Raw genomic sequence first — 23,085 nt, 5'->3', positions numbered from 1 at the left:
CTGCCACCGCCAGCCGGCTCGGGGCGACCCGCCGGCCCGGGGGCTCCGGTTACAGCCGCGGCCGCGGGGCTATAAAGGGGGCCGGGGCGCGGGCCGGCGGGCGGTCGGCAGCCCGCAGCCATGGGGAGCGGCGGTCTCGCCCTGCTCCTGGCGCTGGCCCTCGCGACGTGCGTCAGCCCGGCCGGGAGGAAGGTACGGGGCCGGCGCGGCGCGGGCACTGGGTGGCGGGAGCCGGCGGGAAGTTGCGGAGGGGCTGGGAGGGAGGCGCCGTCCGTGCAGGGATGCTCCCTGCGACGGACAGCGGGAATCTGCCCGGACACCCCCCGGCGGAGCTGCGGCGTGGGGAAATCCCTTTTCCCACCGAGGGCTCACAGAAAGCTTGCACCGGCATCAGTGCTAGCGTTTGGAGCGAGGACCTGCCGGCCTCCTGCTCCACGAGCAGCGCGGAGGCTCAGGCTGGGGAAAGGAAATCGCCACCGAGCCAGCAGTGGCGACGGCACAGGTTTGGTGCGTGGCCCTGGGGCAACGTCCCCAACGGCATCCCTCGCCTTCCAGTGCGTCCTCTCCGGCTCGTGGCGGAGCGACAGCGGCTGCCGGATGGTGGTGTCCGTCCTCGGGGAGGACGGCAGCTTCTCGGGCTCCTACCTGCCGGGGGCTGCCGCCAGCGACCCCCGAGTCCTGGCCTCGCCGCTGAAGGGCTCCCAGCAGGACGCGGCGCTGGCGGCGCAGCCCACCTTCTCCTTCGCCGTGCGCTGGAGGCGCCGAGGTAGGCGGCTGGCACAGCCGGGACGGGGTCGGGCGAGCCGGGAGCAGCCCGGCGCCGGCTCACGCGCCCGCCGCGCCGGCCCTTGCAGAGGCGCCGGGAGCCAGGACGACGGCCTTCGTGGGCCAGTGCTACGTGGACGAGGCGGGCGAGGAGTCGCTGCACGCCCTGTGGCTGCTGCGCGAGGAGGCGGAGAGCCCCGCCGAGGACTGGAAAGCCACCAGGTGAGCGCCCGGCCGCCCCGCGCCCCCCGGGCTGGCGGGAGGTGAAATCCCCCCCGGTGAGGCCAGCCGGGGCGAAGGGGTGCACACAAGTGCTCGGGATCCCTCCTGCACCCGGCTGGGGGCTGTCACCGCATCCCGGTGGCAGCAAGGGAGGGCACGGAGCTCCAGGCACCTCTGATGGGGATCGGCCTCCGGGGACCCCCCCAAATGGGCTTGTGGCCCCCCCTAAAGAGAGAGGGGCAGCCGGTGACTGCGGCGCTGCTGGTGCCGGATCCCTGGGCATCCCGCCCGGCTGCCAGGCGAGGCGGCAGGGGACCCCATGTCCCCCCTCCCCGTGTCACTGCTCCCCTTCGCACCCACTGGCAGCAACCCCGGCTGGGTGAGCCGCAGTGACGGGGGGCTTCCCGCAGGATCGGCACGAGCGTTTTCACCCGGATAAAGTGATGGCAAGTGGGAAGACCTGGAAGGCGAGGCCACCGCCGCAAGGAGACAGCGCGTCCTTCTTGCAGCCTTGGCCTGTGCCCGCCTGCCACATTTCTGCAGCTCGCAGCCCGGCGGCGCGGATTTTTTTCGGCAAGTTCAGCCCAACGTGAGCACTGTGCATCAGGGGAAAAATAAAGTTTGGGGTTTTTTTTTTTGTGGAAAAGCAGTTCTTGGCTCCATATTCTGCCCTGTCTCAAACCCACACAGTCTGCCCATCCTCCCCCGGGAGGCTCCGTCCCTCGGGATGCAGGCAGGAAGGCGCAGCATCCCACGGCCTTCCCAAGGACGGCTCCTTCGCTGCCTCCGTCCCTGCAAGAGAGGGTGGCACACCTCACCCGCACCCCCCCCCCGAAACCCTGGCTCAGCCTCTGCCCTCTCGGTGCCGCTGGCTTTCGCCTCCCGGTCTGAACCAGTGCCTGGTTAAAGAAGTCCCCTGGGACAGGGAGGAGCTGCCTGGGCGGCCAGTCCAGCAGCGTCGGCCCCCGTCCCGCAGCGCCCACGGTGGGATCGGCAGCCCCCGGGGAATTTGGGCTCACATGTCCAGTTTTGGGAGCTGGGGGAAGGCTGCGATTCCCCTGCTGTGTTTACATCTTCTTTTTCAAGTGGGCTCCCGGATTTCTGCTAGTTTTTCTGTTTCCATCAATATCCAGCAGCTGGTGCTAGTGGATAAAAATAATGACGTGGCGCTTGCGGAGGGCTTGGGTTGCCTTTAGAAAGGGCTGCATTTCTCGCTTCTGCTGCTAACTGAAACCCGCCTCTCAAGGGAACGCTCTTTCTGATTTCGAAGCCATGCCGAAGGTGTTTTACCTCCCCCACAGCCCAGGCCTTCTGCAGCCCTCACAAACAAATTTCATTTTGCACTTTCATAGCTTTCCATAAAACGGATGCTACCACGAACAGAAAACAGCACTATCGACACACAGAGAGTCATCAGAGAAGAGGGTTTCTATTTTGCAATGCCTCTGCCAGATTTAGGGAGGCCTGAGCAGAATATTTTGCCCTGAAAGCCTCCTGTTCCCGCTCTGCCAGTACAGGTTTTGCAAGCAGGGATAAGGTACACACCTGACAACAGTGACAGGTTTGCTGTTGCTCTTCTGACTGAAGGCAAAATTAAATTATTGGCAGTACCATTATGCTAAGGGTTGGGTGAAAACTCAGGGTGTTCAGGTAGGTACCTACTGCCTTTTATCCAGGATACAGTGGGAAGCGGGTCAAGTTCTGGACTAAAAGAGCTAACAGGGAGGTGAACCCAAGCCCAGGCCCTGTGCTGGCCTCATCCAGAGCGCAGGGGTTTTGGAGAGAGCTTGTGCAAATGCCAATGGCAGAGCATGGCTTTGCAGGAAGCGTGTGCACACGCACAGGACACAAAGCACACAACGCACCCGCAGCCAGTGATGCGCGCTGTGATGCAAGCCCAACGCACACGCAGTGCAACGTGCACACACAGCACAGCACACGCATACACGGCAGGAGCAGGCAGCCGGGGTGGGCTGTGGGCAGCCGCAGGCAGCCAGAGAGGGACCTGCAGTGCAGCCAGGAGGAAGCTGGCAGGGCGCAATGCTTCCTGGAGGAACAGGCTTGCAGCGAAAACCTGCCGCCTGCTCTCTGATCCTTGCAGCATTCAAGGAAACAAGGTGTCATCAACAGTCTCCGGCAGGGAGGAGGGTTATCACATAAATACCAGGCTCCTCCTGTTGCTTTGATGAAAAATAGCAGCACCACAGCAGCACCGAGACCAGCAGAGCAATCATCCCCCCAAATTGTTCCTGCAGACCCATCCCAAGTGCAGTATCCGAGCTGGCCTTGGCCTCCGAGATATCCCAGCCTCTCAGTCTGCTGTCTACCACAGCATCCCTGCACCGAAGGGCTGTGCTGGCTGGCACAGCTGGTGCCTTGTGCCAAGAGCTTGTGTTCAGATGCTTTTGCTGAGGCACTCCGTGTGCTTTCCTGGCTCCCTGCCCACTCTCCCAGAGCTATCTTTTCCTGACATTTGGCCAAGCAGTCGAGACCGCTCTGGAGCGCAGGGCTGACCCTGTTGCTCCTGGCCACACACCAGCTCCGGTGCCTGCTCCCTGCGCTGCTGGCACCACTCCACCGTTTTATTTTTGATGACTCGTACAGGTATTGACTAGCACGGGGCCAAGGCTCAGCAGCGTGAGCGCGGTGGCCCTTTGAATCTCCCGCAGGGCTGAGAGGCTTCCTGGGGATCCAGTAGTATATCAGATCGGAGGGCTGTGCATGGTAACTGCCCGCACCGAGGGCGCCAGCCTCCAGGTCTCTGCCAGTCCTGCCTTCCTGGAGAAAAGCAGGCTGCAAGGAGACACCAGCGTGGCCTGTGATTGCTTGCCCCAGTCAGGAAAGCAAAACAGCTTCCACCGGCTCTTGGGACCACAGATCTGAACCAGCAACCCACAGATCTGGTGGCTCTGGAAAGGGAGGATACGAGGGAAGGCTTAACTCCAACCGTTTGCGAGGCCTAGGCAGTCCAGAGAGGAAAACGCAAGATGTCCTCAAAAAGCTCTTTAAGATCTGTTGTCCCAGGCCTCTGGAGCTGCTCTGGAGAGCCAGTGATACCAGCAACAAGCAACTGGACCAGAGCAGATGCGGAAATAGGCCAGGCGAACACAGTCGCTCTCCATCACTACCCGACCGCCCACCTGGGCACTGGTGGGGACAGGTAGACAGGCTTTTCCAGCTGCCCTGGCACCCAGTGGTTGCTCCTGCAGCCTGGGCCAAGCAGCCATGCTTGTCTGCTCCGGGAAGCACTCAGGCACAGTGGAGGGTCCATTTCTGTGGGACAGACAGTCAGAGCACTCTTGGGCTGCAGTGGGAAGGCAGGCTGTGGGGACAAGCCTCCTGGCTCCAAGGGTGGCAGCACAGGTCCGGACAAAAGCAGCGTCCCACAGCTCTCAACCCCAACCAGAGCAAGCAGGTGAGGCTGAGCTATGCTCACGCAAACTCTGTGATTTCCTGCTGGTAGCCAGTACTGGGAGAGACCACATCAGCCTGCAGCTGGTAAGAAACAGGCCCATTTGTATGTCCCCGGAGCAACTTTGTGTGAACACGGCACACAGACCCACGTCTCTCCGAACTGCAGGTATTGATGGACAAAGTGGGTAGACCCTAGCCTACCTCGGAGGGGAGGGCATTCAGCCCAGCAGTGGTTTGAGGAGAGGCAAACTAAGACGGGGAGCAGTCAGCACACGTAGAGAGCTCACTAGGAAGACAGAGGCTGTGCCGCTTCAAAGGGCTCAGCCATGGGGTTCAGCAACAGCAAGAACCACGAGGACTCACAGCTTCCCAGTTCCCCAGACACCAGCCCCGACCCAGCCCCGATTTAGCAATCACCTGCCTGCCCAGCAGGCACAGCCCTCCCACACCCACCATGGGGACGGGTCTGGTCACACCACTCTGTCTTTGCTCTGCTTCCTGCGATTGTGCAGTTCCTTGGTTACAAAACCAGAGGTGGAGGCAGACATCGGCTCCTCTCGTTTCCTACAAGGGAAGCTGCTCAGTTCCGCTGCACTAACAGCTTCGCTACACGCGGCACATTGCAGCAGGCACATTGCCACGGCTCCTCCTGACTTTCATGCTTGGGCTCTGGGTGCTCAGAGTGTGAATTCATCTCCAAAAGCAATCCAGGAGTCTGAAAGAGGGGAAAGAGAGCAGCACCACACTGTAATCTTGCATGGCGTCCCAACAAGCCCTCTGCACAGAGTGCACCAAAGGGAACACAAGGTAGTTTCTGCTCCCAGGGGCTCTCCTGAGGTCACCCGGAAGACCGAAAGCAGGAGTAGATGTCAGTCCTCCTGCAGCCCAGGTCACTGCTCCATTTGTTAGGCCACAAGGGGAGGGTGGCCGCTCCCCAAGCCCCTGTTAGGTGCAGAAGCGGGGTTCCTACACTCGGAGATACTTTCACAAAGCTCCCAGCCCTTTGCGCAGCCCCTAACCTCCGCTGCCCAGCTCAGTCCCAGAGTGACAAGACCACAGAGAGCACAGTTGCGCAGAGGGCATGCTTTATTTACACATAATTAATATGGAAATGTCTTCACTAGCTTAGAACTGATGTAGGACAAAGAGATGCTCCACAGGTACTGCTAAGCTGCACTCCAGGAAAGATACTAGTCCCCAGCTCAAAGTGCTTCCGCTCAGCCTCGCAGAGAGCAACCACAGGCAGCTGACTGCCTCACTGGCCAGCACAGCAGGGCTCAGGTACATGAGGACACAGCTTTGAAACTGGCCTGCATACAGAAAGCCTTCAGAAAAGCAAGCAGCTCTGCTGCTCAGTACTACTCCTGCTTTGGTAGTCTGGTACAAGGCATGCTCCTTCTTCTCCCTGAGACACCGGAGTCCTGCTCCCAGGTTTGTGGGAGATGAAAGACTGGCCCCCAAAAGCTTGACGGGAGACAGCATGCACAGCCGGGGAAGGACTCCACACCACCTTCTCTAGTCAGACCAAGAGCTGTGCCCATGGCTCAACAGCTAGCAGGAACAGGGGGAAATGCAAGGCCTGTTGCAATGGCAGGACCACTCCCTTTAAGGGCACTGAAGGTCAGCATCCAGCTCACCATCTCACACCCAGAAATCAGACAACACTGTGGGGTTAAAGGGATGCTTGTGGCTGCCACACACAGTAAGAAGTACAGGACTCAGCCTGTTCAACTCCATCTGAAGAGGGGAGAAGTGAGACGGGGCACCTGTCACCACCTGCCTCCAGGCAGAGCAGGTATCAGGCCCCTCAGGCGCCTGAGTGCCTTCACCCTCCATGCCTCAGCCCTTCCCCAGCAAGCCACGGCACTCACCGAGGGCTACAGACCATGTCGACAGCCATAGCAGGAAACAAAGTTCTCCAAGTTTCCTACCTCATCTCTGATAGGGTCCTGTTATGGATATATGGGGCAGAGTGTACGAACAGGTCATCTCTAAAATGATTCCTCCCCAGTGAACCCTCTGAGCCGCCAGCTATCAGAAGAGTATTTGAAAGCATTTGCTTTGACAGATTATCTGTTAACACAGTTCTGCTTGTCCCTTCTCGACAGGGCGCACAGCCCCACCCTGACAGGCAAGATGAGATGGTGGTCACATCTCATCTACACGGTGCTGCTGGATGACAACGCTGGCAGTGCGTTCCACCCACTCCTGCCTCTTGGCTTCCCAAGCTGCTGGCACCGCTGAGTGCAAAGCGTCGCTCCCAGAGCGCTGCTCCTGGGGCTGGGGAGGACTCAACTCGGAGCTGCCTGCCACTGGAGGGTCAGAGGATGAGTTGCTGTTGAAAGTGGATCTGGGATCAGGCTTGGGTGGACTCTGCCCCTCTTCCCGTGACTGATTGAGGCTGCCCAACAGTGAGGCGTCTTCAGGCTCTGGACTAAGCTTCTCCAGCACAGCTTCCTCCTGCACGTCAGGTGCTGCCTGCCAAACCTGGTTTGGGAACTCACGGATCTGCCGTGACAGCACTGCAAGAGAGGTAGAGCCAGCCTTGTCATTCCCACCTGGAGAGCAGGACACATCAAACTCTTGCGGTCCTGTTCTGAGCACAGGACACCGCAGAGCCCATAGGAGGAGAAAAGACATTCAACTAGGGCTGCCTCCTCCCAGGGGAGGCAAGGAAACAGTGCTGCACAGCCACCAGGCACAAGCACCGATCGTGCTCCAAGAGGGAGAGGATCTGTGTGGTTCTGGTATTGCCCTTGGCCCAGGGTCCTACTCCCCAGGCAAGCCTCAGCAATGGGGCTGAGGAAGAGTCCAGAGCTGGGGCAAGACAGTAAAGCCAAACCAAAAGCTCCCCCCAGGCAAGGGGCTGGTGCCCAAGAGTTCAGGCCATCTCTGAAGGAAATGCTCTGCCCTGGAGGGTGACACTTCACCTGGAACCATGCCTCAGTCCCCAGGGCACTCACCTCTGAGCTCCGGCTGTGGCCCTCTGCTCCCAAATGAATAGAGGCTGGGGGAGAGAATGAGGCAGAAGGACAGAACCAGGACCTGGAAAGGGAGAAAGAGGCCATGAGCAAAGCCCTCCTGACCTTAGGGCATGCACAGGCATCACCGGCTGCAATTAATACCACTCTCCCAAACTTGTGGTGACAACAGAGACTCCTTCAGAGAAACTGGGGCTGAAGCCACTCACCATAATGCAGGTGCTTGCTGTGGTAGTTTTGGTTGTGGATTGCCTCACCAGGGCCTGAAGTTTCCGCAGTTGTTCAAGCAACGACCTGCAGGAAACCAGGCAACGCAGATTAATGCGGCAGCTGAAGCAAGAACCTCCCCCTCTGCTGCCGGGGACAGATCGCAATCCCGAGGAGAGGAATAGCCTTCCACACCACATCTCCAGCCATGTCCCACAATGAGAACTCACACGTTCTGCTTCTGCAGCAGCTGCACCTTCTTCTGGAGCTCGTGGTTCTGAGCTGTGCAGGCTGCCACCCTTCCCGGGACAGATGAACAGCACAGGGGAGAGAAACAGAGAGGTTTTAATTTGTTAGCCAACAGCAGGAACTTCACTGGAGTCCCTCCTCAGAAAATCAGCCACCAACTCTATGGGTGGCTCTCTGGGGCAGATGCTCCTGGGGTCTACGTGGCACCAGGTGGTGCAAAGCCCAGAGAATGACATCTCACACAAGGTTTGGGGAGGGATGAGCCCTGATCTGTCCCTCAGAGAAGCATCACACTAATCTATAATGATGCTTGCTCCTAACAGCACACCAGTCAGCCCTGCAGATCAGCGACGCCAGGCTGTATTGCAAACTAGTCCGACCTGAAGAACATGTGGGCCCTGGCAAGCCAGCACTCTGCTTAAACTGAACAAGTCCTGGGCCATCTCCAAAGATAGAGAGCACAGCAGACCAGTTTCCAAGCTTTGGAGCCTCCTGAGAAGAGCTGCTGCCCAAACTATAGGGTCAGCCTCACTTTGTTGCCGGGGTCTTGCAACCCTGGGCAGAGCAGAGTACTGCCGCCACGTGCAGGTACCTGTTTTCCAGGCCATCCACGTAGATCTTCTTCCTGCGACGACTGTCCTGGGCTGACTGCTTGTTCCGGATCTTCCGTCGCACTTTCTTCAGAAGCCGCTCTTCAGCCTGCAAGAGCCATCTCTGATGAGCAGCCACCCCAGGGTGCTGGCAATTCAGCCCTAACAGAACCTGTGGATGTCTCAGCGCTCATCCCTGTCGAGAAAGGCAGCAACCCAGGTACTTCTGTCCTCTGCTTTCCCCAAACCACAGAATGACCTGGACTAGCTGGAAGGCAAACTCTGGCCTGCTGATATGACCAGCAGTTTCCCGGTCTGCCAAAAGAGTGAGGCACACACAAACAAGATGAAAAGCACACAGCTCACAAGCCATTAGACAAGCAGGAGGAAAAAGGCTGAGGGCAGTTCTAGCGCAACTGTCTCCTGCAAGCAGTCACAAATGGGGAGATTGAAAGCAGCCAGGTTTCTTGCTGCTCTCCATATCCCTGCGGGCAGCCCAGGGCTACAGCCAAAGGGTATTTCACACTGCTGGAGATGGCCTGAGCAGCAATAGTAGTGCAGATCTTTCCACACCATTCCAGTCCCTGCACAGCAGAGAGGAAGCCCCCTCCACAAGAAACCGCATCACCCCCCAACAGCTAATGGGATGGCTGCTCTGCATCTACCTGACTAAAAAACCAGAGACTGCTTTGCATGTGGATCCCCCTGGCCCTCGAAGGGATCCATCTTCCCTGGCCTGCCAGAAGACAGTGCCCTGAACTCAGCACCTGGGGGCTAATGCTCTCAGCAAAGCACTGTGCTGCATTTTAAATCCCTACTCTGGTTAAAGTGTTCATGTACTCTGAGTCAGTTTGGGAGTCACTGGCTGTAGCAAGGACTCACTTTGGTCAGTGGCAGACAGGTTGGTAACGAAACACCTTCTTTCTCCAGGAGCTGCCTCTCCTCCTCTGTCAGAATCAACTCTGGGAAGTCGAACTAGAAGACAGCCAAAACACGCCTGCTGAGAATCCAAGTAAAGGGAGTACAGCCCAGGGCAGAGAAGGCATGCAGAACCAGGATCAGCTCTCCCAAAGCAGCATCACGCTTTCCTCAGAGGTGCCCCCCACAGCAACCCAGCCAGGAGAGAAGGGGAGAATGCACCTCTATGCCTTAGGGAGTCAGTACCTGCATGGTGGCTCCAGGCACATACTGGGGTCCAGCATCCACAGCGACAGCAACAGGAAAACTGGAGTTCTGTTCCAGTGTCTCAGTTGGGCTTTCTAAACCTGTCCATGTCTCTAGGGAAAGAGAAGAGAGTCAAGCTCCAGGCCTCCATGAGGCAGCACAAACACACCTGGCCAGCCAACTTTGAGCAGCATGAGATCACAACTGTACAGCCACAGAGAACCACCAAGTTGGCTCTATCCATTGCTGCCTGGTTCCCACACAAGAAAACCCTACGTTGGACTGTTTTTCTGCTAGGCACAACACTGCGTGTTGCTAGAACAGATAGACCCCCACTTACCAAGGTCAATGGAAACATCTCCTTCTGCCACCTCAGACCTCACGCTTTCCAGCACAGGCCCATCCTGATGAAGGGAGTAATTGTGATCAAACTGCACAATGTCTGAGCTCCGAGGGCTGCTGGCAAAGTCACTGCCAGGGCTATGGGACAAATTCTGGTCCTCAGAAATGCCACTGTCACTGTCAGCAGGTGAGTAACCCTGCAGTGTGCCCGGTTCGTCTACAAAGGGGCTCAGCAGTGAGCTGATGAAGTCATCCATCTCCTTGTTGTTCAGAAGCTGCAGAGAAAAAGCTTCCACTAAGCAGGGAGCCAAACCTCCTGGACCACAACCCACCAGCAATTCCTCCAGAGCAACTCACCTCAGGCTCTGGCAGGCCCCAGTCTTCCAGCAGGCTGCTCTCCTCTCCTGGGATTTCAGTGCCGGGAATACTGTCCTTCAGGAGAAAGTCAAGCAGGTCCTCATCTGCCAAGGCAGCTGATTCCTCCGGGCACGACATCTGAACAAGACAACCAAAATGACCACAGGCCTCAGGGGAAATACCAGTGCTCCTCTGGGATGTCACTCAGTCCCTGTGCTGAAGTACAAAGTCTCCCCATGCAATGGGAGCAGCGGTCAGCACCCTGCAGAAATAACACCATGCAAGAGGTCAGTCCATGACTGCTGTCCCAGCAAGGCTATTACCACCACTTGTGGTCACCCTGCATCGCCTTTCCTGCCAACCTAGTGGGAGCAGGCCATCAGGGTGAGGCTCCACCCAGAGGGCAAAGCTGCTGGAAGATGAGGGAAAGTGGAAGGGCCCCAGACTTTCTCCTGCTGAGAGCATACAAGGTAAACAGATTCCACCATTTCACTGAAGCCTGAAGGTGCTGTACCACTGACCTGCAGCTGGCCAGGCCAGCGTTCCCACTGGCACCATTAAGCTTTCAGATCTAGCTGACAGGTGTCACAGCTTGGGGGAGGGGGAAAAAGGCCAGTGCAGACTGCAGACACATGGCTGTTGCACCAGCTGCCAGGAAGCAGGAAGCTGATGCGTGGGGCAGCCGTGCCAGACTGCACTGCTTACTGAGCGAAACAAGCAGGAAATGGAGCAACAAAAGGAAGGGGGAGCAGGGCAGAGTCCAAGCAATGCTGGGGCCCATTGTTTCCACGGACACAGGGCCTTCCAGCTAGGAAGCACACACTGAACACGCAGCTCCGGGCAGGCAGCAAGGGGAGGAAGAGAGCAAACGAGGCGGAAGGAAAGGTCACAGGAACACCTTCGTACGTGGCAGAATCTGCCTGCGCACCTTGCTTAGGGAAGCCCAGAAACCTCTCGCAGCCTGTGAGGCTGGCCCGCGAACAAACACGGCACGGCTCTGCAAACGCGCTCGAGGGGCGGCTGCGCTCGGCAGCCGCTGAACGCTTGCTGGACAGCGCAGCCCCAAGCCAGACCTTTAGGGCGGCGCCCTCCCCTTCACCCCAACGCCCGGGCTTCAGAGAGCCGCCCGTGCGGCAGGAACGCCGCCCAGCGCGCTGCGGGGGCTCGAGCCGCCCGCGCGGAGCCCGGCAAGCCCCGAGGCCGCAGCGCCCGGGCCTGCTGCCGCCCCAGGCCCCCGCAGCGCTCTACACCGCCGCGCGGGGCCCCGGCGGCGCAGGGGGCGGGCGGGGCCCGGGGCTGCCCGGACGCCTGGGCCCCGGCTCGCTCTGAAGGGAGGGGGGACAGACACCTAAGTCCCCCCCGGCTCCGAGCGGGGCGGGGCGGGGCGGCGGCCCCGGACGCCTGGGCCCCCCCAGCCCCTTACCTCGGCGCGCGACGCCGTCCGGCAGCGCCGCTTCCAACGCACCAGGAGTGACGTCAGCGCCCTCCCAGCAGGCCGCGCGCGCGGCGCGGTGCCGCCCTGCCCGCGGGGGAGGTGGCGGAGCAGCGGGCTCCCATTGGCCGCCGGCGCGCGCGCGCGCGCGGCGGGGGCGGGGGCGAGGGCGGACAGCCCGGGAGGGGCGCGCGGCGGCGGCGCGAGCGGGAGGGGCCGGGCCGGGCGCGAGGAGCCCTGCAGACACCGGGCGGGGGGCAGGGCCAGAACCGCGCGGCGCGGCGCGGCGCCGGCAGGGGCGGGGCGGAGCGCGCATGCGCGGGCGGGGCGGGGCGGGAAGCGGGCGGTGCCGCCGCCGCTGCCGCCGCCGCAGAGGCTCGGCGGTCCCGGCCGTCCCGGCGCGCAGCTCCTGCCGGCGCACAGGTACGCGGCGGGGGCGCTTGCTCCGCCGGCAGCGCCCCGCCGGGCTGCGGGCGGGGCCGGGGGCAGGGGGCAGGGCCCGGGGCCCGCTTACCGGGGGGGCGCTGGGTCACCCGCAGGCAGGGCCGCGGTTTCCGGGGTCACCTCCGGGATAAGGCCTGGGTTACCGGGGGGTCCGGGGCAGGGCCCCGGTTACTGGGGGCTGCCAGAAAGGGGGGTCCCCGCGGGCAGGGCCGCGGTGACTGGCGCCAGGCACCCTCCATACCCATCCCGGAGCCCTGCCGGTGCCCGGTGCAGGCCCGGGGCGGCGGGTGCCCCCTGCCCTGGCGGGTCCAGGCTGCGGCAGCACGTCGGTCCCTTGACGCGGGAGCAGATGAGCGAGGGAGAGCCGCCCGCTCCCTGCTTCGCCCGCCGCCCGCTCCCTGCTTCGCCCTCCGCGCGCTGCCCCCGGACGCGCGAGTGCCGTCGCGGAGGCCGCCGCCGTGGCCGCTGGCGCTGCTGGCGACGTCCCCGGGGCGCGAAGGACCTTCTGGCTGGCAGCGAGGAGCGCTGCCCAAGGGCCCGCAGCGCTGCCCGCCGAGGGGAGCGTCGCGAGCCGTCCGGCGGGGCCGCGCAGTGCCTTCCTGCAGCGCTGCACAGTGCCTTCCTGCAGCGCTCTGGAGATCGGCCTGGTCTGTCTGCGCCCGGCGCGAGGCCTGGAGATGGTGTGAGAAGTTAAGATAACCGCCGCGGTTTCCCGCGTGCTCCAGGGGGGCTGGCCCACAGTCAAATGCATAGCCTAATTTGCCTTAAGGTGGTTTTCGGGTGTGCTACAGCTCCAAACGTTTAGCTGTGACCTTATGGCACGTGCAGGGTCTCGAGTTTGGGAGTGACTCTAAACAGCAGACTGAGGGTCTTCAGCAGGTGCCAGGTGTTCCCCGTGGATGGCAGGTCGGATACTGCCGGTGTTTGGTGTCACTCCTGCGTGGGAGCTCAAGGGCAGACGTGCGAACCTGTTGCTAAAGAGCTGCTGCTGCTGGAGTAGCCCAGGCAGAGCTGCGGTGACCCGCAGTGTGCCGTCACATCACGGTGAGCGGGGACGCGGTCGCTTAGGCTGGTTTTGTGCCGCCCGGAGCGGAGTCGCTGCCGCGCTCTTGCGGGAGCCAGCAGCCTTTTGCATGGCAGTGGTTGTCCCTCTCCGCTCTGTAGACGTGGGGCTGGGGCAGGACTGGGGTTGCAAACCCTGCACCTACAGGGACACCATGTGCCAGGTTTAGGACTGCCTTCATTGAATCTCCATGAACGGGAGATGAGGTGGTGCAAGAAGTGCTTTTTTTGCCCTATCCCTGTCCAAAACAGCAGCAGTGGTGTCTCGCCTGCACTCCTTGCTCACCGTCCCTGCTATAGCGGGGCCGGTGGGGGGTCCACCTTGGCTGCTGGCTTCAGCCTTGTCGCCTGACCTCAGCCAGGGCAAGCGGTGTGCACCGTTGTCTCTTAGTCATGGTTGCAGACTGGACTTATCTGGTTAATCCTGGCCACATCCTGTTAGTTCTGCCTGAAAATAGCTGCACCCAGTAGGGAAGCCACATTTGTGTCCCTGGAGGCTGCATGTCTTGGATTGAAATTAGTGGTCACGTGGCCCGAGAAGACTGATTTAAAGCCCAGCTGAAAATGAGTTGTTGTCACTGACATCTTCCATGTTGGCCCTCTCCTTTCCTGCTACTTCCTGGGCATGCTGGAAACGAGAGGAAAAGGTTTGATGCCGTGACGAGCCGTGGGGAAGTGCACAAGCGCAAGTTCTAGCTTTTTGAAGTATCAGCGTAGCAGCACTGCTCTTCAAGCTGAAGCTTGCTGGATTCACATCTGTTGGGGAAAATGGGCACTTGAGGACGGGCAGGCTTCTCCACCACAGCTTTGTGTTTTTTGGATTTCTGAGTCAGCAGCTGCCCTGCTGTAGCCCATATGGGATCGGTTCAAAGGCATCCGCGTAAGGAGCTAAGCCTGACTCATTCCAGTTAAAGCAAGGGGCTCGTGGAGGGGGTTGTGCTGAGCAGATAAAACTTAGCAGTACTATAGTCGTCCCTTGGGGGGAAAATGGTGAAGGTGAGTCAAACTAGTCTCACTCCCAGTGCCCTGAGGTGAATCAGAGCGTGCGAATAGGATATTGCCACTTTGGTGAATGCCCCGACTGGTGTTCATGGTGTCTGTTCAGTGTGGCCCACGCAGAGGTGAGTAGGATGCACCTTGGCAAACTTACGTAGCAGAGGGGTCCAGTAGAAGAAAAATGGGAATATATGATTGAAAACCTGTGGAAGAGAAGGGGCAGCAACTGAAAACAGCAGAGGCAGTTTCTGAGATAGAAAAGGCCTTTCTGGGAAACCTTAAGATAGGCTCAGTCTAAACCCATGATAAGTATGAAACTAAAGGGAGATAGCGGAGGAGGGGGGCAGTTAATGTTCCTCCCATCTGACAGAGTGACCTGTTAACGAGCAGCCCTGTGTGTGCGGGCACGTGGTAGGATACGGAGAGCGGTAGGAGCTCAGGGGTGCCGAAAACGGCCCCCAGCTGCGGGTCTGGGGAAGAGGCTCCCGGTGGCTATCACCGGGGGGGGGTGTAAAGGCGATTGCTCCTCTTGGAGATTTGTCCTGGCTGCAGCGGCCTGGGCTGCCGGCCTGCTCCTGCCTGGCGGCTGCTGCATCTGGGATGTGACTTGGCTTAGCAGTCGTCGGGTTCTGTGAGCCGAAAAGGGAAGTGCCTTGCCCTGGGGGCGACTGCGCCCAGGGTGCCCTCCGGGGCTCTCTAGGGAGCGGGCGGTGAGAGGTGCTGGGATGCAAATACCCTTGCGTCTCGTCTGGTACCGGGGCGGCAACTTAGCCTGCTATAATTATCCGGCCAGAGGCCTTGCGCGGGTTCAATGCCCCTTTCTTCAGTACGGGCTCCTGGCCCTGGCCCGCAGTCCGGGAGCCGGGCTGGGGCGGGCAGGGCCCTCCAGGGAGCAGGCTCCAGCAGGACGGGCCCTGCGGTTTGGAAGTGCCCCTGGCACTTCCTTTTCGTGAAGTCTGACAAGCTCTGCTGTTCGGAGCCAATTATAGCTGCCCCGCTCAGCAGGAGAGGAAGTTCCCAGCTCGTACGCTGCTCTGTCTGGAGGTATTTATAGATGGGGTTATCGTTGCCCCCCTCCCCATTTGGAGTGCTTCCACGGGGCTCAGCTGGGCTGGGCGCCTGTGAGGGAGGGAGAAGCGGCCCCTTTTAGAGCAGGCTTTAAATTGTGTATACGAAAGCAGCATTTGACAACTACACAGCTATAGGCCATGTTAACAAGACGTCCAGAGCAGCAGCTCGTGAAAGAGGAGCAGCTGCTGTACTGGTGTGGAGTCAGGCCCCAGGGCCGATCAGTTTGTTTCGGGTCTGGTGGGGAGCAGCAGCGTTACCCTGGCATCTGAGCTACAAAGCTTGCCTTTTCGTTTCGGGGCCCTGTGTTGCCTAAGCGCCTCTTCTCTTCCTGTCCGCCCTGCTTGACGTATAGCAACCGAGAGCTGAGGGGAAGTGGGAAGGGTGTCTCCGGCAGTTTTCCTCCCCCCTCCCCTTGCCTGGCTATTTAAGAGGTTTGCTGATGGGAAGGGGGAAATCCAAACTGGAATTCTGCCTCTCCGAGCCCAGGACGTATAGGTGAGCTCTACAATGCTGGGATAAGGCTGCATCCCTGGATTTTACCCTATAACTTGTTGTTGAACGGAGAAGCCTGAGGACGTTCTCCTCACAGCCATGTGTCCTGGCTGCTTCAGAGCCAAAGGAGGTCACTGGTCACCCCTGAGAGCTCCTGCTTCTGCAGCTGGTCTCACGTGGGCGGTTGGACTGCTGATCCCGGGACAAAAGGCTGATTGTGCCCCCAGGAGAGGGTGCTGGGGTGGGATGCATAGCTCCCATCCGTCCTGGAGCTTCTCCCGTGCTGCCTGGGGCACTGCTGCATGTCTGCGGGCTGAAATGGGTGCTCCGGTCAAAGCGGTACTGGGGGAGGGAGCGTTGCAGCTGTGAGCAGCGTCAGGAGCTAAACCCCAAAAGGGGAAATGCGAGGCGGGTTCCTGTGTGCTGCACCCATTCCTCGTTCTGTGCTGGTAATGTCCCTAGAGCTGAGCCGGAGCAGCTGCGAAGGAGGGGGCTTCTTCTGGAGAAGGCCGTGTTGTGGTGTGAGGTGCTGGGGAGCTTCCCACCATGCCCCGGGTGGAGCAAATTAATGAGGCAAGGGAAAGGCTGCCTCATCTTCTGCACTGTCTGCGATGACTCCTTGTTCCCTGCCCAGCCCTGCTTTGCTGTGTCGTTTCCCTGTGCTGTCTCCTGCCCTGAGCCTTAGTGCCGAAGCCGTGGAGCTCCCTGCCGCCAGGCTGCCTCTCCTGAAGGACGGGTCCTTGGCCCTTTGAATCTGCCGGCAGGATGTTTAAATGCTTAGGCTGTGGCTTCATCGCTGGCTGTTAGATCCATATTTGGTAGCAATAATTGTTTACTCCTTTCTCCTCTCTCCCTTCATGTCACTGCTGAGAAGGGGAGGGGACATATTTTTGGGATCTTTAACATTGCTGGAATCTGCTGGTTTCCTGATAAAGGGTCTGAAAAACCCAGGAGGGTGAGAGATGAAGCAGGAGAGGGAACAGATTCCTTTCGAGCAGCAGATTTCAGCCTCGCTTCACTGGCAGCCATCTAAAACTTGTGCCAACAAAGGCATGGACCCTTGAGTATTAGATTTAAGTTTACTGGCATTAGACTTTTTTTTTTTCCTTTTTGGTTACCCTTCGTGAATCCCTTTAAAGTAGTCCACAGACCATGAGGTGAAAACCACTGAGTGGTAAATTAGCAGCTCCTCCTAACATGGCCTGTGGGCTGCTAGTTTGTCATACGTGATGAAGTGAGGAAGGTGGGTTTGTACAGTTTGCACTCGTCTCCTCCGTAGTTATGCACCTCCTCATCCCTTAGCAGAGGGAATTGTTCTCCTGGTCCTCTAGGTCACGTTGGCTGCTGTACCTGCCTGTTTTGCTGGGCATCTTTGCAACCGCTGAACGGTTGTTTCCCTGGGCAGCCCCTCATTCCTGCCTGGGCTGTTTCCTGGCAGGAACCTCAGCACAGCTGCCCAGGGATGCTGCGTGGGGACGTGTGCTCTGAAGCCTCAACCTCCTTCTGGTCGGTGGAGCTGGGCCTTGATGTGTGCTTGAGTCCAGGGGGCTGAATACTGTCTGAGAGAGTTGGGTCCATCCCGTGCAGGCCCAGCTCCTTAAATGACATGTCCTGGCAGTTGCTTGAGGACCAGGGGACAGGAATCAGAGGATCCATTGGATCGTATGTTACTGGAGTAGGGACTTGTAATGTACAAGGGTGTGCAGCCCTCTCCTTTTTGGAGTTGAAATCTGGTGACTTAGCTGGAGAAATGTTAGCCCAGCCCCATGACTTGGTCCTACCCACTTCTTTAGGTGTCAGCCTCTGCGCAAGGTAAGGAGACGGCTCTGATAGCCACAGGCTACCTGAGCAGAGGTCAGCAATGTGGCAAAGCTCTTCTTTTGTTTTCCTGGTTTCCTCGCTGGCTGTGTGTGTTGCTTCACAGTAGGTGAATAATGTGGCCTTGTGCAATCCCTGCCAAGGGCTACGATTGTATAGTATCCGCTGTGACCCAGCGCTGACTTCATAACGGAGGATGGAAGATAAAAGCAGGTTTTGAAATGGCAAGTAGCCCAAGCTGGCCTCTGGCAGGCATCACCCAGGACACTTACTGTTGCTAAGCTCTGAATATTTTATCTGCAGCTTGCTGTTAAGGGAATTGTGTCAGCCGTGTCTCCTTTTCCCAGTGTACAGCGCATATATGGCTACAAGCGTAGAGCCCAGTGATCTCCTAGGCTCTCACAGGGTGCTCTGGTACTCAGAGCCCGTGCTGCCCCTGCCTCACCCTGGGCTGTTTCTGTATGTCCAGGGATGGAGAGAAGAGGGGGGAAGACAGGCTGTTGCATTTCTGAGAGTTTGGGTTGGTTGCGCGTAGGAAAGCTGAAGGCTTCTTTGGGCAGTTCTGTTTTGCTGTTCCAGCAGAGGCAGAACTAATGGCCAAAAGAGGAAAAAGCACTCCCTCAGATACGAGTAAAACACCTTTAAAGGGGTGTGGAGAACACGAGCCAGTAGGGCGACCTTCCTAGAACTTAATGCCTTCATCCTGCCTCCCGGATGGAGGGTTCCCAAGCGATGTCTGTTCACCCCTAGGGATTCAAAGGCGGCTGGGTGAAATGGCCCGTGCAATGTGGATGCCAGGATTAGGGCCTCTGATGGCCTCTGGAGCCTGAGCGAGCTCCTGTTACCCCTGCGAGGCACTTTCGGGACACTGTGCTGGAGGACCGGTTCACTAAGGACGTGGCCAAAGCTACCCCTGGAAGAGCCCGTGGCCAGCGGAGCTGGGAGCACAGCGCCGTGGCGGCAGGAGGCGACGCGCTTGCTGTGCAGGCGCCCTGTGCTGTTTGCCTTTTTGTTCTGCGCGTTTGCCTTGTTGTGGGTCGCCCTATGGATGCTACAGTTTGGTTATCCACGCTCTGGAGAAGTGGGAGAAGGAGCTTTTGCTTCCTGCTTGGAGTTCCCTGGGCTGTTCCATGGGGGGAGGATGCCGAACAACACTAGATAGGCCTGGGGATGTATAGCAAACCCCAGCAGTTAATGGCTAAGGCTGCTCTAACTTAATGCGGATGAATTTTCGGACAGCTGGAGGTTGGTTTCATGGAACAACCACTGTCATGGGAAACTGGAGCTCCCCCCTCTGAAGGCTGCAGCGGAGGTGTCATAACCACAGGACTGCTCAGGATCCCTGCTCGCCCTGTTGCTCCTCCCCACACAGCCCACCCTGGCGCTGGTCTCCGTCCTGTGTTTGTTTCCCATGTTCTGGCTGCTCCGTGTGGACCGGCGCTGCCCCTCCTATTGCATCTCTGCGGGGACCGGAGGATGCTCCTCTCTTCCCATCAGCACGACCACCCTGAGCCGCAGAGCGTGGTCATCAGGAAGGAAGCTGGGAAGCAGCTGCTGGGGGGCTCCGCTTCCTTGCCTTTGCTTGGGAAGCGGCTTCTCTCGAGGAGGCCGGTCATTATCCGTCTCCCTTACGTCTCTCGTTCCAACCACAAATAACACCAGGGCAGCCGCTGGAATGCGAGCCCGTCAGCAAAGCACGGGCTCCCTGCTGCAGCCGTGCTGAGCAGCGCTCGCGAGCGTGGGGCTGGGCACGGCGACGCGGGCAGGGGCGACGGCGCAGCTCGGAGCTTCACCTGGGGCGCTGCCTGTCTCCTGGCTGCTGCGCTCCTCCTCGGCCCGTCCCTGCGTCTGGGCGCGAGCACATCCCTTGCTGCGCCGGCGGTGCTCGCCCCGGCTGGGAGAAACCTTCCCGCCGTACGAATCCAGGTCGATGACCAGCTGCGTGGCTGAGAAAGAGGAAGTGGGATGAATCAGCCAGGCAGCGTTCGGGCTCAGCCGTCGGCGTGGGGCTGGCGGCTCAGCCTTCAGATCAACGTCTGGCTGAGTCACCGATATTTCCAATATTTTCTGTAGCTTTGTTAATGTTAGTCTCGTAATGGAGGACGCCTGCAGTCAGGCCAGAGCCCCCTGAGCACTCTGAGCCCCGAGAAGCTGCTTTTCTGCTGTCCCTGGCGTAGGGTGCTTGTGAGGCTGCACACTGAACAGGGTCTTGTTTTTTACAGGGTTAATTTTTTAACCTGGTTCCTCGTGCTGTTGGGCAAATGCTTGTGTCAAGCCAGAGAAGGAGGAAGGCAGAGCTGCTTCTTACTGGTATAGCATTTGTGCAGCTATGGCCTGAGATTTCCTTTCTCACGCTTGCAACCTGGCTTTGTCAGATGTGTTTCAGGTATTTTGCACCAGAGGAAGCTTGTGTGTAACAGTGATTGGCATAGGATGGTCAGGAATAGAAATGTGATTTCTAGTTGCTTTGTCTTCTCGTAAATTGAAAAGAAAAACCAAACATATTGAACAGAACGGACCTTCCAAGCAGGGATGGCTGTGCCCAGGTCAGCCAGCTGAAATGCCCAGCCTCGCGCGCAGGGCTAAGGTGGAGACTGCTGTGGCTTCTGCCTCACGAACCGCAGTGGGAATCAGTGCTGCCCGTCATGCAGAAAGCTTAAAGAGCAGTGGGTCTAACGACTAGATACAAATTCTGCTGCTGCCGTGAGTGAGTTTTGGGTAATGAGTAAGCCTTGCTTTCCGAGTCCACCTACCATAATATGAAACTTCTTGCAGTTTTTGCTGTGCAAAGCATGTGCAAATGTTTCATAGCTCTGCGAATGAAATGCGTTTGCTCTTATGCTTTCTGCTGACCTCTGTGCAAGCGAAAAATGCAGGGACTTCATTGGTGAGTGCATAGCTGCTGGCAGTCGGAGTCCATGTTAACCAAGTGTGTAACTGCTGTGCTTATAAAAAGCCTTAGTTGGCTGCAGCAGCTGAGCTCTTAGCAGTCCGTAGCTGTGCAGAATGGCTGATAAAACTTCCTGTAAAGAGGTCTCGGCCGTTGCTCTCCCATCCTCGCACAGCTGCCACACACGAATTGCAGGAATATTCCAGTCTTTCCTAAATATTTTGACATCGCTGTAAAGCAGTCTTGTGTGGTGTCTCCTTTAGAGCTTATATATTTAAAATGGTGAAATTGTTTTATTTGGTAAAGATTCGCAGTTTGTTCTGGAAACTTTCCACCAGTGTGTTGCACAGGCTCTGTTTGAAGACAGTCTGACGCTACTAATAGATATTTTTTTTAAATGTAAAACTTACTCTGCAACTGTTCTTGCCTTGATACTCTAAAGTCAGTAGATACAAATACAGCAGTTACATCATGTGATGGAAAATTTACTTACAGTGGTCCCAGAAATGACATAGTTGTTTCTTAAACTGAACCGGCATTGAAAAAATTCTTGCTCTGAAAGGTAGAAAACGGCAGAAAAAACAACTTGGTTCTCAGACTGGCAGAGGGAGAGCCCGGGGCTTTGGCACAGCTTTTTGTCTTAGGGCTGCCCGAGGTCAGCTATTGTTCTCGTTCTTATTGATCAGTCCGTTTGCACAATTGCGAGCGTGTCTGGTGGCGTAGCGCTTATTTTTTAAATGAAACTCGAAGCACGGCTAGAAGTAATTCAAGCCAAAAGTCCTTAAATGCAGTAATCCATTTTACTTGCGTAGCGCGAACTCCCAAGCTGGTTCTACATCCGTGGCATAACTGAAACCGGTGCTGCTCCTGCCTGCTTCTCCTCCCTTCCGCAGGGGCTTTCATGGCCCGTCTTTCCCCCCAGCCCGCCATGGCTCTGAGCGTGAAGGATGCTTGGGGTTAGCCTGAAGGTCATTTAAATGCTGCTGTTCTAGGCTCGTTTCTGTCTGTGAGTCAGCAACATCCCTCTGCTTCCTTAATATAATAAACGTGGGCCCCAGACCTAGCTAACGCTCTTACGGGGCGACTGCGGGGCGGGGGGGAAAGGAAGCAGATGGGGAATTTCCTGGGGAGGCGAGTGGGAGCCCACAAAAGTTTCAGAAGAGGAAAGCCCGTATTCTGGCACTCGTTTAAGCAACGTGTTCCTTTCTCAAAGCTGAAAAATGGTTGCGTATGTTTTCCACAGATGAAAAGCTTGCAGTTTTCAATTGAATGCATAAATGTGTTCATCTAACTTGCAGCCTGTTAGCTAGCTGGATCACTGCTACGTTTGCTTATCTGCTTTTGCATACCAATAAATGATTACTAACATGTTTGCTTTTTTTGGCATCTAGCCAGCATAGAACATTTTGGGGCATTCATCAAGTCTGTCCTTCCCCCTTCTTCCCCCCTGCAGAGGGACAATTTAAATTTGGCTGTCCTTCCTTTATTTTGTTTCAGTAATTTCACATCATTTGGACACTATGGACTGTTTTATATACTTAGACTTAGAGCAGAAGTTCTGGAACTGTATTAGGTAGTAGAAGAAAAGGAAGAAACTCAGGTTTACATCAGCGTGTTTCAGCCTCTTCCCCATTTTTGTGGGTTTAACATGGATCCTTTTGGCTGAACGTTTGGTAGTATGTGAAGTCTTTTCTTGCATTTGAGTCGTTCTGGTTTAGATGATGCCAGATTGCCATGGAGACCATAAGTAGTGTCACCAGCTTATGGCCTATCCAGTTCTTCTGAAATCTCCTTCGGTTGCTTTTGTAAAGTCAGTGCATCTCGGTAGATTTGTGCACATCAAAGGACTCTTGTTGTGCTTCAATCAAAGTCGCCTTTTGCTCAAAGTACAAATGTCAGTGTGCTTGCAGCAGCTGGCTGCAAACGCGCTGCTTGATCTTCTTGAGAGCTCCCTGTCAGTGGCAAAGTGCAGCACTGGCATTCCTCTTGCGAAAGGAATTTTGAACTCCCTTTGGGAAAACTGGAGTTTCTTCTTTCTCAGCAAGATGTGTTTAACATTTGGGATGACTCTGCCAAAGAAATGTAGAAGAGATCACAATGGTAGTTTTTTAATGGCACTGCTTGTGGGTTGCCTGTGACAGTGAGAATTTGTTTGGCTTTGCTGTACCAGAGCTCCCACTCTGTCTCTTACATAGTCTGATATATATATATTTTTTTTTCTTCTCTAAAAATATAGTGCCCACAGGGAAGTCCACACAGGCCTTCACCACCAAGCCCCAAACTTGGTGCCCCATCAAAGTAGGTCTTTCTAGAAGGAGACATCCAGACAGGTTTGCAAACCTTGTGATTAAGTACCACGTTCCTTGACAAATGATTACAGGGATTGATAAAATTTACTTCTTAAATAGCAAAGATTATTTCCGCTTTAGAAATTGATGTGAGCAAAGTTCATTTTTTGGAGCTTAAGCTGTTTCCTCAGAATATGGAAATAAAAATGCATCATCTTTCTTTCCTTTCAATACTTGCTTGACGTTTCAGCCCTTACAGTGCTGCAGAACTTTGCATTGATTCAGGCATGAAGCAGTCACC

General features: G+C 57.2%; 3 protein-coding genes across 5 annotated transcripts in view; 2 read left to right on the top strand and 1 right to left on the bottom strand.

Moving 5' to 3' along the window:
• Positions 1-33: 33 nt before the first annotated feature.
• On the top strand, positions 34-1,537 carry LOC106499506 (avidin-like). The gene is made up of 4 exons (XM_067316191.1): positions 34-192; positions 556-766; positions 867-987; positions 1,398-1,537. Exons 1-4 carry the CDS (start codon positions 121-123, stop codon positions 1,429-1,431), a joined length of 438 nt encoding a protein of 145 aa, XP_067172292.1. The 5' UTR covers positions 34-120; the 3' UTR covers positions 1,432-1,537.
• A 3,932-nt stretch (positions 1,538-5,469) lies between these two features.
• Positions 5,470-11,794, bottom strand: CREB3 (cAMP responsive element binding protein 3). 3 transcript variants are annotated; one of them, XM_067315719.1, is made up of 10 exons: positions 11,715-11,794; positions 10,292-10,429; positions 9,933-10,209; positions 9,593-9,705; positions 9,311-9,403; positions 8,431-8,537; positions 7,820-7,888; positions 7,592-7,676; positions 7,365-7,446; positions 5,470-6,923 (listed from the first exon to the last, which is right to left on the bottom strand). In XM_067315719.1, exons 2-10 carry the CDS (start codon positions 10,427-10,429, stop codon positions 6,550-6,552), a joined length of 1,338 nt encoding a protein of 445 aa, XP_067171820.1. In that variant the 5' UTR covers positions 11,715-11,794; the 3' UTR covers positions 5,470-6,549. The 3 variants fall into 3 exon arrangements, with proteins under 3 accessions (XP_067171820.1, XP_067171821.1, XP_013816550.2); XM_067315720.1 differs by having other exon boundaries at positions 10,292-10,553; positions 11,715-11,785; XM_013961096.2 differs by lacking the exon at positions 11,715-11,794 and adding an exon at positions 11,220-11,358.
• A 273-nt stretch (positions 11,795-12,067) lies between these two features.
• The window catches only part of TLN1 (talin 1), a 62,699-nt gene continuing 51,681 nt past the window's right edge, over positions 12,068-23,085 (top strand). The window contains exon 1 of the mRNA XM_067316352.1: positions 12,068-12,146. The gene's annotated coding sequence lies outside the window, so the exon portion shown is untranslated. The remainder of the gene's footprint in view (positions 12,147-23,085) is intronic.

This window comes from Apteryx mantelli, chromosome Z, assembly GCF_036417845.1.
Source record: "Apteryx mantelli isolate bAptMan1 chromosome Z, bAptMan1.hap1, whole genome shotgun sequence".
NCBI lineage: Eukaryota > Metazoa > Chordata > Aves > Apterygiformes > Apterygidae > Apteryx > Apteryx mantelli.
Note: the sequence above shows the minus strand (reverse complement) of the source record. Positions and strands in the feature narration are given on the sequence as shown.

What these genes read in the sequence shown, in the direction of transcription:
- LOC106499506 (XM_067316191.1), top strand. Translation starts at nt 121, where the DNA reads ATGGGGAGCGGCGGTCTCGCCCTGCTCCTGGCGCTGGCCCTCGCGACG. An exon ending in CGTGCGCTGGAGGCGCCGAG is followed by an intron (nt 767 to 866) that starts GTAGGCGGCTGG and finishes AGGCGCCGGGAG; the next exon opens with CCAGGACGACGGCCTTCGTG. An exon ending in GAGGACTGGAAAGCCACCAG is followed by an intron (nt 988 to 1,397) that starts GTGAGCGCCCGG and finishes GGCTTCCCGCAG; the next exon opens with GATCGGCACGAGCGTTTTCA.
- CREB3 (XM_067315719.1), bottom strand. Translation starts at nt 10,429, where the DNA reads ATGTCGTGCCCGGAGGAATCAGCTGCCTTGGCAGATGAGGACCTGCTT. An exon ending in CCTGTCTGCCACTGACCAAA is followed by an intron (nt 8,538 to 9,310) that starts GTGAGTCCTTGC and finishes TGGCTCTTGCAG; the next exon opens with GCTGAAGAGCGGCTTCTGAA. An exon ending in CTGCTGCAGAAGCAGAACGT is followed by an intron (nt 7,677 to 7,819) that starts GTGAGTTCTCAT and finishes GGTTTCCTGCAG; the next exon opens with GTCGTTGCTTGAACAACTGC.